Source organism: Balaenoptera borealis (genome assembly GCF_965194805.1).
Source record: "Balaenoptera borealis genome assembly, chromosome: X".
NCBI lineage: Eukaryota > Metazoa > Chordata > Mammalia > Artiodactyla > Balaenopteridae > Balaenoptera > Balaenoptera borealis.
In genome coordinates this window covers 52,383,857-52,397,297 of record NC_138881.1, presented here as the reverse complement: position 1 = coordinate 52,397,297, position 13,441 = coordinate 52,383,857, and the positions used below count along the sequence as shown (strand labels likewise).

General features: G+C 44.6%; 1 protein-coding gene across 2 annotated transcripts in view; it reads left to right on the top strand.

Moving 5' to 3' along the window:
• The window catches only part of LOC309620395 (zinc finger C4H2 domain-containing protein), a 45,411-nt gene extending 35,906 nt beyond the window's left edge, over positions 1–9,505 (top strand). The window contains exons 2-5 of one of the 2 annotated variants that reach the window (XM_082376735.1): positions 1,571–1,742; positions 3,333–3,505; positions 4,385–4,547; positions 7,145–9,505. In XM_082376735.1, coding sequence (XP_082232861.1) covers positions 1,571–1,742; positions 3,333–3,505; positions 4,385–4,547; positions 7,145–7,321 — 685 coding nt within the window. In that variant the 3' untranslated portion in view covers positions 7,322–9,505. The remainder of the gene's footprint in view (positions 1–1,570; positions 1,743–3,332; positions 3,506–4,384; positions 4,548–7,144) is intronic. The other variant, XM_082376734.1, reaches the window with a different exon arrangement.
• The last annotated feature ends 3,936 nt before the right edge of the window (positions 9,506–13,441 follow it).

Below are 13,441 nucleotides of genomic sequence, written 5' to 3'. Positions count from 1 at the left end.
TAGAGAGCCCTGGGTTCAAATCCCAGCATCCCATTTACTGCAACTTACCATCCTGAACTCCCAATTTCCTTCTTTACAGATGGGATAATAACACCCATCCTTTTAACCTTTTCTAAGGTAAAAGCAATATAATAACTTGAAAAGAAATTTTTGAATATTGAAAGAAAAATTTCTCCTGTCATCCTACCCACCTAACATAATTCTTTCTGTGGTTCTGTGCCATTGAGGGCCACCTCTTGAGGCAGGAGCCACAGGCAATGCTGAAGAAAGGAGAGAGAATGAACACAGAAGCAGGCTGAGGTCAGAGGCCAGAGGCCAGGGTGTGGAGCAAGAGTAACCATGGGATGGGCTGGGGCAGAGGAGAAAGCCAGCTACTGAGGCAGAATAAAGGAGATGCCTAATCTGAGTAACGGATGATGGCTAGACAGAACCTGAGAACCAGAGAGTAGAGAGTGAGTGGGAGGGCAACAGTGTGCCCTAGAGGGGCTTCCTTCCAAAGTTTTGTGGCTCTTTCACTTAGGCAGGCTTCAGTGGTCTCAAAGATCCTTGAAACTGTACTCTTGCCAATTCCTTTTGTTTAGTCACATGCATGTGTATTTTGAAATTGCAATCCTAGTGTATATACCTTTTCATGGAGTATCTTCAACATTTTCCATGTCACAAGTCTTCATAATGATTCCTTTTAGTGGCTGCCAAATATTCCAATTTTGCCCATAGACCAGAAAGCATATCCCTGTGTATTAACTTTTTGCTTCCCTGCCTTATTTCTTTAGAATAAATTGCTAGGTGTGGGATTACTGAGCCAGAGGGTATGCAATTGGGATTTAACAACCAGAAATAGGTTTTATTTTTTCTAGGAAAAGAAATGAGCTGCAGTTCTTCCCGTCTCCTACCTCTTCTGGAACTGATGAGGGGACCCTATAGAGCTGTGCGGTCCAATATGAGAGCCATTATCCCCATGTGGCTGTTTAAACTTAATTTTAATCAATTGATTAAAATTAAATAAAATTCAAAATTCAGTTCCTCGGTTGCACTAGCCATATTTTGAATGCTCAGTAGCTTCATGTGCCTAGTGGCTACTGTATTAGAAAGCATAGATACAGAAAATTTCCATCATTGTAGAAAATTTATTGGATAGTGCTGCTCTAGAGTTTCTCAAGAGGTCATGGTTGGCATCTTGGGTGGGAGTTGTTTGTGATGTGGGACTTTCCTGTGCATTGAGAGGCTGTTTAGCATTTCTGGCCCATATCCACTAAATGCCAGTAGTGCTGTCCCTTGAATCAATCTAACAGCTAAAACCTGCCCCACGTTTGCAAATGCTCCATCAAGGAACAAAATCATCCCCATTCGAGACCCACTGAGCTTTTATCTTAGAAGAAAGAATCTCCTGTCTTTGTGGGGATGGCTTCAAGCTGCCTCTGCCTGAAGAGAGGGAAGCTTAGAAAGATGGCTTAACAAGATAGCCCTGGCTCAGGGCCTAACTCTGTACTCCATTTCTCTAACTCTGTACTCCATTTCCCTTTTCCTGCCTTCTCCTGCTGGTCTGTTTCCTCATTTTGGGGAATGGCAGGAACAAGACCCTGCAGATGGAAAAGATCAAGACCCGTTTGAAGGCTGAGTTTGAGGCCCTTGAATCAGAGGAGAGGCACCTGAAGGAATACAAGCAGGAGATGGACCTCCTGCTACAGGAGAAGATGGCCCATGTGGAGGAACTCCGACTGATCCACGCTGATATCAATGTGGTATGTGGGTGGCTGCCTGAAGCCTATTTCTGGGCCCTTTGAGGAGGAATAGGCAGTAGTGAGTGCTGTGGACTCTCCTTGAGATGTGGCTGTGGCCAACTTGGGGGAGTAGGCATCAGGCTATGGTGAAATGGAAGAATCCAGGAGTTCTGAGACCCAGCCCTGGCTCTGTCACTGATCGACTGTATATCACTGGACAAGTTCCTTCTTCTCTCGGGGCCTCATTTTCCTTCTCTGTACCATGAGAGGGATTCAGTCACCTCTGAGGTCTCATTCAGCACTGATGTGCTCTCATTCTGGGAGTCTAGGAGTTGAGAGCTAGCCTTGGGGAAAAGCAGAGCAGGCAGATGCCTTGGGGATCTAACTTAAATTTAGGGCTCCAAAGCTTCCAACTAAGCCAAACAAACCATCTCTGCCAGCCTACCAAACTGGGGCTCCCTCATTACAGTCTCTCTTTTGGAGACCCTTGGAATGTGGGGAATGAACTGCCTGCTATGGTGATAAGTCCCCCACTTTTTAGAGTTATTAAAGCAGAGTCTGAATGGTCACCTGTCTGGGCTACAGTATTGGTGATTCCTTCACCAGGAGGGAGGTTGGAGGTGCTGACCTGTAAGGCCCTTTCCAACCCTTAGAGCCTATGATAATGAGATTTTTTTTTTTTTAATCACGTTTGAAGGAGCTAAGTTTCTATTCTTGGGAAACTCATTTCTGTGGCAATATATACTTCCTGATATTGCCAGGCCTAGGGTCTTAAAGGAAATATGAATGCAATTTGGACAGTAGTTACCTGGGATTTTCTGTGTCACAAGATCACAGGATATCAGGGTCTCATGAGGAGTTGGCAGTTCTGCTGCCAGCTAACTAAGGATAGAGAAATAAACAAGGTATTAGTCACAGAGGGGCTGAAAATCTGGGCCAGTGGATCTCCAACTTGAACATGCCTCATGAGTCACCTAGAGGGCCTGTTAAAACACTGGTTGTTGGACTTCACCCCAGAATTTCTGATTGCTTATATCTGGGGTGGTACCTGAGAATCTACATTTCTAATGAGTTCCCAGTTGATGCTGATGCTGCTGATCTGGTAACTGCATTTTGGGAACCACTGATCTAGGAGAAAAGCCACTGGCCTGGGAGGCAGAAGCCCTGAGTCTTTATGTAGACTTTGCTCCTAGGAAGCATTTCTCTGAGGAAGTTACTTCTTCTCTCTGAGTCTCAATTCTCTGATCTGTAAAATGGTGGTGGGGTGCACTACATGAGCTCTAAGGGCCATTCCAGCTCTAAGATGCTATATTTGAATAATAACTACCACTAATTGAGCCTCTACTCTGTGTTAGCCCCTGTACTGAGCGCTTATATGAATTCAATCGTTGAATCTTCACCAAGATTATATGAGGTAGGTATGATTGTTATCACCATTATACAGATGAAAAAACTGAGGCTTGACAAGAGTCACATAGAATACATAGTGGATTGAGGACTTGATCATAGATTGGTTTGGCTCTGGAGCCTGTGCTATTATCCACTCAGCTGTACAGCCTCGCTGAGAATCTTGGAGTCTTTTCTCTGTGCTTACCTCACTCTGTGTTCCAGATGGAAAACACCATCAAACAGTCTGAGAATGACCTAAACAAGCTGCTAGAGTCTACCCGGCGGCTACATGATGAGTATAAGCCGCTGAAGGAACATGTGGATGCCCTGCGCATGACTCTGGGCCTGCAGAGGCTCCCTGACTTATGTGAAGAGGAGGAGAAGCTCTCCTTGGAGTAAGCTGCCTGCCTCCTGTCCCTGCAACATACACCACACACACACACACACACACACACACACACACACACACACACACACATATATATATACACACATAAAGCCTGGTCTGAAAGTCAGGGTACCCAGTCCTAGCCCCAGGCCTGTCAGTGGCTGACTCATTGCATGACCTTGGGTAAGTCTCTGTGTTGGGCTGTTAGATGATTAGACTAGAATTACTAGATGGCTTTTAAAGTTCTTTGTGCAATTTTGACAATACAAGACTATGTCTATGACTCGTTGTGTGTGTATGCATCTGTGACTCTTAAGAGGTCACTTCCCAAGTCAAGGTCTAGAAGGGGTGTCCAGAAACCTTGAAAACACAGAAGGGTGAGCTTTCATGGCCTCCAGGGGCTAGCCTGGAACTTTATCTCAAGACCCAGAGTTAGGAACTAGGCTTACTTTACAGAGACACAGAGCTCAGTTCAGTAGAAGGAATAGAAGGGAACATACTTCCTTAAGGTAGAGCAGGCTGCCTGTGGAAGTGGTGAGCTTCTTATTCCTAGAGGTATGCCAGCAGAGGCCTGAGGACACTTAATAGGAATACTGCAAAGGATCATGGGATGGAGGGTAGACAAATGCCCTTTGAGGACTTGGCTAGCCTTGGGATTTTTTTTATTTTTCTGGGCCTGTCAGAGCCAAGGAGCAGGAGGAGTACCCTTCCCAACACACAGTGGGCCTGGCACCCAGGGAGAAGAGCCTTGTGCTGGAGAGGGTGCAGGAACTTCCTACAGTGAGCCACAGCCCAACCCCCTTCGTTCTGTAGCATGGAGTCCTTAAGAGGGGCAAGGTTCTCCTTGCTTTCAGAATGATCCAGCTAATGTCTCTCATCTCCAAAGTTACTTTGAGAAGCAGAAAGCAGAGTGGCAGACGGAGCCTCAGGAGCCCCCGATCCCTGAATCCTTGGCCGCCGCAGCCGCTGCCGCCCAACAACTCCAAGTGGCTAGGAAGCAGGACACTCGGCAGACAGCCACCTTCAGGCAGCAGCCCCCACCTATGAAGGTGAGTGAGCTGGGTATGGACTGTGGAGGAAGCAAGGTATCCTCAAGCAGCCCCATGGAAGGCGGGGTCTGGGTCTTTGGCCTTACTTATTTGGGGTCTTCCTAAAACAGCCTTCGCTTGGGGCACAGAGGAAGGGGTGGTGTGTATGTGTGCTGTAGTAGAGCCACTGGTCTTGTTGCCTCATATTCCCAGAGGGGTTAGAATGCAGGGAGATTGGCAGGCTCTGCTAAAGTATAATTTTCAGAAAGTTAGAAACGTGACTCGGACAAATATATAGTGAACGTGTGTCATTAACGAGGGAGCCAGCAGCATTACAAAGCTGGTTCCAGAAGCATTAGAGGAACAGATAATTATATAGTCAGGTCAGGGAAGGAAAGGAATGCCGAAATAAGTTTGCAATGTTAAATCCAGAACTGGTTAATGTCCTACAGGAAAATAAAACTGTAATCTTTGTGATTACCTTTTCTTTGGAACAAAAATAATTTGCATCTCTACTGGGCAAAAACCATTTGTGCCTTATCAACATTAAGTCACAGCATCTGGGCCCTGATCAATAGTAAATAGTCAAATAGTATACTATTTAATGGAAAAATATTTATAGTCAGTGGAACAGAATAGAGAGCCCAGAAATAAACCCACTCACCTACGTTCAATTAATCTTTGACAAAGGAGGCAGGAATATACAATGGAGACAAGACAGTCTCTTCAGCAAGTGGTATTGGGAAAGCTGGACAGCTGCATGTAAATCAATGAAGTTAGAACACTCCCTCACACCATACTCAAAAGTAAGCTCAAAACGGCTTAAAGACTTAAATGTAAGACATGATACCATACAACTCCTAGAAGAGAACACAGGCAAAACATTCTCTGACATAAATTGTACCAGTGTTTTCTTGGGTCAGTCTCCCAAGGCAATAGAAATAAAAGCAAAAGTAAACAAATGGGACCTATTCAAACTTATAAGCTTTTGCACAGCAAAGGAAACCATAAACAAAAATGAAAAGCCAACCTACGGAATGGGAGGAAATATTTGCAAATGGTGCGACCAACAAGGACTTAATTCCCAAAATATAAACACAGCTCATACAACTCAATAACACAAAAACCAACAATCCCATCAAAGAATGGGCAGAGGACCTCAATAGACACTTCTCCAAAGAAGACATACAGATGGCCAATAGGCACATGAACAGATGCTCAGCATCACTAATTGTTGGAGAAATGCAAATCAAAACTACAATGATGTATCACCTCACACCGGTCAGAATGGCCATCATTAAAAATTCTACAAATAACAAATGCTGGAGAGGGTGTGGAGAAAAGGGAACCCTCCTACACTGTTGGCGGGAACGTAAATCGGTGCAGCCACTATGGAGAACAGTATGGAAGTTCCTTAAAAGACTAAAATTTGAGTTACCATATGATCCTGCAATCCCACTCCTAGGCATATATCCAGGGAAAACTCTAATTCAAAAAGATACATGCACCCCAATGTTCATAGCAGTACTATTTACAATAGCCAAGACATGGAAGCAACCTAAATGTCCATCGACAGATGAACGGATAAAGATGATGTGGTACATATATACAATGGAATACTACTCAGCCATAAAAAAGAATGAAATAATGCCATTTGCAGCAACATGGATGGACCTAGAGATTATCATACTAAGTGAAGTAAGTCAGACCGAGAAAGACAAATACCATATGATATCATTTATATGTGAAATATAAAATATGATACAAATGAACTTATTTACAAAACAGAAACAGACTCACAGACATAGAAAACAAACTTATGGTTACCAAAGGGGAAAGGGGGTGGGACAGGGGTAAATTAGGCTTTTGGGATTAGCAGATACAGACTACTGTGTATAAAATAGATAAACAACAAGGTCCTACTGTATAGCACAAGGAACTATATTCAATATCCTGTAATAAACCATAACAGAAAAGAATATCTATCTATCTACCTATCTATCTATCATCTATACCGTTTTGCTGTATACCAGAAGCTACCACAACATTTTAAATCAACTATACTTCAATTTTTTAAATAAGTAGTAAATAGTCAAACAAAGAGACATTCTCCTAGAGCAAGGGTCAGCAAACCAGAACCCATAGGCCAAGTGTGACCTGCTCCCCGTTTTTGTAAATAAAGTTTTATTGGCCCACACACATGCCTGCTTGTTTATGTATTGTCTATAGCTTCTTTTATGTAAGCAGTTAGAGCTGAGTAGTTGCAACTAAAATCATATGACCTGAAAAGAAAGTCCAAAATGTTTACGATCTTGGCCTTTACTGAAAAAGTTTATTGATACCTGTCCTAGAGAATTAAATAATCCTTGAGTGAGCCTGTTAGACCATGCTCCAGTATAATGCTTAATGAATATGCAATTCACATTTTGCCTTATTGCCAAATTTTGGATATTTTTCCTCAATACCCCTCTTTGACTCTCACTCCCTTATATCCTTTGCATCCCTTACATCCAGCACAGATCTCGCTACTTGGGACTCGCTACTTGGGTCTTGCTTCTTTCTGTTGGGAAATCGCAATTGCTTGTGGGGGCCCCTGGGAAAGATGAACCATGGCCTAGAAGAATCTGACCACTAACTTGCTTTGTCTTGTGCCCCCCACCAGGCCTGCTTGTCATGTCATCAACAAATTCACCGGAATGCACCTATATGCCCTCTGTGCAAAGCCAAGAGTCGGTCCAGGAACCCCAAAAAGCCAAAACGGAAGCAGGATGAATGAAAAGAGGGAGAACACTTAGAGCTCTGCTGCTCATAACCCCTCCCCTTGGCCAGAGTGATTGATGTCTCCATGTGAAACAACCCTTCCCCACCTCTACAAAGTCTCCTATTTAATGTGATGGAAGCACAACCCCTCTCTCACTTTGCTCTTATTTCTTTTTGCTCTTGGAGTTTCTGGTTTAGGAAGAGATGTGGTTCAGGTGCTAATGACAGTTGTGTCTGAAGATCCCTTCTCTCTCACCCACATTTCAACCCTTGCCCTTGTTTGGAGCTAAGGGAAGGGCAGAAGTCCCAGATGTGATTCTCTGTCTCTTGTGCCTGAGGCCTGGGGCCTAAGGCCTGAGGGCCTGGGGAGGCCCATATCTTGTTTCAGGTGAAGGCTCCAGTGTGCCCCCTCCCTGTACTTTTGCCTTAGGCTCTGAAGGGACAACAGTCTTCTTGTTGGACTTTTCAATAGGCTTGGTGCATTTATCTCCCCCACCCCCAACCTCATCTCTTCCTCAAGGCCCGGAGGTAGCTTGGACAAGCTCTCCTTTTCATATTCATTTGGGAGGCCTGGCTGTTATTATTGAGCTCACCACCCCACCACCTGGCAGTTTCCCAGATATACTAAAGTTCTCAGGTACCAGGCTATGTGTCTGGGGATCCTAAAATCTGTGGGCTTTTCTCCCATAATAAAACCTAGCTTTTGAAAATCAGTAGCAGATGTTCCCCACAGTGAAATCAAGGAGCCAGACCCACTCCACAAGTCCTGCCTAACTCGATGCCTAAGTCATTGGTCTGAGGGCTCTGCTATCGGGGCTGCCTTAGGCTGTAGAGGCCCCAGGCTGACATTTGTGTTGCCTTTTGTTCAAAACCATTACTCTGGCACTTACTCAAATGGTATATCTTAGAGGTCAGAGTAGTGGGTTGAGATTCAAGTGAATGCCAGTCACTTTACACATGCAGGTAGGTGGGACTTCTACTCCAGTCTCTCTTCTCTAAGGCAGCCTCAGCTCAGGTCAGCTTTTGGCCACCCCTTTTCCTGTGGATTGTGCAGGTGGATTTCCCTCTCAAAAGAAAAGGCACCAGGCTCCCCAAGCCCTACAGCTCTTCCCTCCTCCAAAGCCACATCTCTAGTCAAGTCGCTCTCAAACTTAAGGGACAGGGATGGGGGCTGACTGACTGAAAAAGTGTTAGCTCCTGGCTGGGGAGGGGGGGATATTTTTCCTTCCTTTCTTAGCTGTAGTTTTAAGTTGCCACAGTGTCTGTGTGTTCATAATATATAAAAGGTTCCTCTGCTCTTTGAAAGTAAGAGCGTTATGTCTGTACAAATCCTTTTAAATAAACATTTGTTCATTGGAGTAAATGCTGACTCAGTGCCTACAAGTACCAGGTAACAGAAAAGATGTAATGCCCTTTCCCCTTCTGGGTAGCTCTTCTTTACTCTTATTCACTCCACCCTACAAGTGAGAAAACCAGGCACACTGCCGCATAATAATTTACCCTATTTTTATAATAATTTCCATGTATTCAGTGCCTACTCTGTGTCAAGTCTCTATGTAAGATGCTTTATATAGATGATTGTATTTGATTTTCAAAACAACTTTTCAAGCTAAGTATTCTTATTGCCATTTTCCAAAAATGTAAACTGAAGCTCAGAGAAGTTAAATAACTTGTACAGAGTTAAACAGACAGCTAGTAAGAGAAGTTTCAGGATTTGAACACAGATTTGTCTGGTTCCAGAGTCCTTTTTTTTTTTCCTACTTTTTCTCCATGATCACTTTTTTAAGCTTGTCTCCCTTTTGGGATGGCTTGATCACAGGAGTAGGTGAAATAACTCTGAACTAGAAATCAGGGACTAGGAATTCAGTGACTGATGCAGGAATGTAAAGGTCTGTTCCCCTATGAGGATACAATTGGGAACAACTCCGAAGGGTCATACCAGCTTCAGAGCTCCCCATGGGTGGGTGTACTGTGGTTTCCATTAAGACTGAGTTGCAGTTCAATAGCTCCCTCTGTCCAATACTGCCTCCTTCTCTTCCCTTTTCTTCTGCAAGTGTTGATCCCAAGGGCTCCCTAATTAATATCCTGTACATTAAACTGTCCCAGTGCTTTCCAGAAACCCAACAGTTGACAGAAACTTCTGTGTGCTTCAGTGTCCTCATCTGGAAAAATGGGGAAAATAACAGTACCTACTTCTGGCACTGTTGTGAGCAATGCCAGGCATATAGTAAGCACTCAATGCCAGGCATATAGTAAGTACTTCTACTCCTTGTGCCTCTGGCACCAGGTAGATTGGATGAGTGGTCAAAAGAAACACTATTTGTCTTAGCTGACATTACTCTACCACCCCAGATTTTGTTCAGCTACAAGCCTGCTTTTAAGGTGGCCTAGACTCACTCTGGGCAAAGGGAGGACACTCAGCTGTGTAACTTGGAGTACACTTTAACCTGTATAGCTCTCAGCAGGTCCCTGTAAAGTATAGGAGAAGTGGTCATTGCTCTGCATCTTTGGCACACTGGAGATCAGATCTGTCAATTCAGTTGCAGCACAACTAGCCAGGTCAGCTGTTTCCCAGGGAACACCTCTGAATGGGAAGGGAACAATCAAATGTTGAGCACCTATACCTGCCAGCCACTGGGTGGGGTGCTACTATCTCATTTAATTTTTCTGGTTCAGCTATCTGTTGTGAAACAAACCACCCAAAAACTTAGTGGCTTAAAACAGCCACCATTTATTTGCTCGTGATTCTGCAATTTGAGCAGGACTTGCTGTGAATGGCTTATTTCTATTCCATGTGGTGTTGCCTCAGACAGCTTGGCTGGGGCTGAAGGACCCCAGGTGTGTGCTCTCTCATATCTGATACCTCAGCTGTGGTGGCTGAAACAGCTGTGGGCTGGCTGGGCCTCCCACCTCCCTTTGTAGTATTTTACTCTCCAGGGCCTTTCTTTCTCCATTGGGCCTCTCTCTCCAAGTAGAGTAGTGAGACATTTTTTTGATGTGGCAGCAGTCTTCCCAGAGGGTGAAAACAAAAGCTGCAAGGCCTTTTGTGGCATAAGACCAGAAGTCATACAGCAAAACTGCTGCTGTACTCTATTGGTCAAAGCAAGTCACAGAGCCAGCCCAGATTTAAGGAGTGGGGAAAAGAGACTCCGCCTCTTGATGGGAGGAGCTGCGTGTATGCCAGAGATGGGGGCAATTGTTGGTCGTATTTGCAGACAACCTACCATATCATCCAACAACAACCTTACAAGGAAGGCATTATGCGTGCCCATTTTCACAGATGATAAAACTGAGGCTCAGAAAGGGTAAAATAGTTGCCCAACAAATAACTAGGAAGGGGCAAAGCCAGGAGGCAAAGCTAGGTCTCTCTGCCTTTAAAGCCTGTGTTTCTTCTGCCTAAGAGCAGTTCTTCAGATAAGTCTGAGACCTGGTTAGAGGAGACTAAAGAAAGGAAGAGAAGGAACAAAATAGAGTAAAAGACGAAGACGAGGCAGGTGAAGGAGAGAGAGATGAAGGAGGAGGAGGAGGAGAGTAAGGGAAGTTATTTGTTATATTGGTAAGATGCTGTAAAGCACCTTCTTCAACATTCTCATTTAATGCTCACATTAATAGCCCTGTACTGTTAGTAGAGCATGTAGTACTACATTTTATAAATGAGACCCAGAGAGGGGAACTGACTTGCCCAAGGTCATTTAGCAGGTTAAGAGCAAAGCCACAACTAGAACCCAGGTCTTCCAATCTGGGAATAACCCGGTTTGGGGCTCTCTTTACACGTTTGACACAGTGGGGATGAATTGTATACATGCTTTGTGCCAGATGGGTCGCTTTTACACTGAGGATAGGTGCTCACTCCACAGGGGAAGGCCAGGCAATTTTAGCAATTCTGCTCTTAAAGTCCAGTTCCCTGTTACTATTATGCCCCCAGCTTTCCCATAGCGATTATCAGCATCTTTGCAATGATCAACATCTCCCAAGGTGAACTCTGGGAAGGCTGTTAACTCAGGGCCAGGTTCCCTTAGGTTAGGTACTTAACCCCTCTGAGGCTCCAATATCTCATATGTGAGGTAGGAATAGTAGTAGTCCTCTCCTCATGGCATTGTTGTGAAGATTAAATGAGCTAATAATATATGTAAAGTGCCTAGAACAGCACTTGAGAAGCATTCAGTAAATGATAGCTATGAGGAAGAAAATGATAATGATTATGACTGGCTTCCTGAGAGGCCAAAGATGATGATGAGGAGGAGGAGGAGGAGGAGGAGGAGAAGGAAGAAGAGAAAGGGAAGGGAAGGGGAGGAGAAGGGAGGGGGAGAAAAGGAAAGAGGAGGCAGGGTACAATAGGGAAGGGATTGCCCCCATGTAGGGCCTCCCTCAGAGGGAAAGTTGATAGCTAAGAGTCATGGTTCCTTTCCTGGAGCTTGATGAGATCCCGAGGCTCTGCTGCCACTTGCCACTGAGTCTGTTTCATAGCTATAAAAAGACACGGGCCCCTCATGGGAACTAGGCAGAAGCCCCTCTTTTCACCACATTCTTTTCTGCTATGGCTGAGGAAAGACCATCCCTAAACAAGAATCCCCCATAAGTGGTCTAGGCTCATGTGCACTTCAGTGGTTTCTGTACTGTGCAGTACAGGGAAATGACACTGACCCAGGAACGAGTCGTTCCTGGGTTCAAATCCCCAATCCTTTATTTATTAGCAGTGCATTCTTGAGCAAGTTATCAAACTTTTCCAACCTCCAGTTTCCTCATCTGTAAACTGGAGATAATACCTACTGTGCGGGGTTGCAGTGAAAAATTTAAAAACAAAGAAGGCGAGGGTCACCATTCACTGGATGTCCATAATTTAGTGGGCGCTGTGGGAGGCAGCATAGTGTAGTGGCTAAGAGCGTGGATACCAAAGTCAGAGAGTCTGGATTCAACTCTCAGCAATGCCATTTGCTGACCGTGTGACCTTCAGGGAGCTCATTAACTTCTTGAAACCTCATCTGTACAATGGGGGTAATAACAGAATTTACCTCATTGGATTGTTACTAGGATTAAATGAGATAATATTTATGAGTTGCACATAGAAAGCATTACCTGAGTGTTTCATAAAGTAAACAAATCAAATCTTCCTACCAACACGCAGTGTCATCAACTTAGAGATGAGAAAATTTAAGCTGGTAGAAGGCAAGTGCCTTCAAATTTGGGTCTGTCTGACTCCACTAAACCTCAAAAATGCTTGGAAGAGTGTAGTGATGTCTACAATTTATTTTGAAATGCATCAAAACTTAGGTGGATTGGTGGATGGATAGATGAATAGATATGTGGTAAAAGAAGTCCAGTAAAATGCTAATTGTAGGATCTAGGTGCGGGCATATGGGTGCTACCTGTAAAATTTGCTGTATATGTAATTGCTTTCATAATAAAATATCAGAGCCATAAAACATCTACCTGGTAATGTTACTTCTCTGCCTAAAAGCCTTGGTTTGTTCCCCAGCATTCCCACTTTATAATTTGACCTCTTGTATAATCAGCATAGCTCTCACTGACCACCCGCCCCCCCCAACACACACACACACCATGTGGAATTGGCAGAGCACCGGGTAGAACAGATGATAATGGAGAGAGAGAGAGAGAGAGACAGCTCTGCGTTCCTACTTAGGGTGACCAACTTGTCCCAGTTTGCCCAGGACTGCTCTGGCTTTAAAACTGAAAGTCCTACATCCTGGGAAATCCCTCAGTCCTAGGCCCAGCTGTACTGTGAGTCTTCTTTCTTTCTGGTAGTGTTAAGGGCAGCTGTCACCTGTTGTTTCTAATCCATGTCATAGCATGCTCAGGGGCTCTGGGCAGACAGTTTCAGATCTGGCCCTGACCCACTTACCCTGCCATCTGGGTAGATGCTGCCCCCTGCTGGTGATGGGGTGAACCTGTTACGGAACGTCCCACCACATTGCTGTGCACACCCAGTGCAGAGGCAGTTATGCCTCCGCCATTCTCCTCTATACATCACCTTAGTCCTAGCCGTCTGAGCTTGAAATTCCATAACCCTGACAACTCCAAGGGCCTGAGACACTGCCCTTGATCTCTGAGTCCTACTGCCAACCCTGACTCCAGACATTCTTCCACATCCTGACCAAGTAACCACATTGCCCACCAGGAGGCCTCTGGGTTCCATC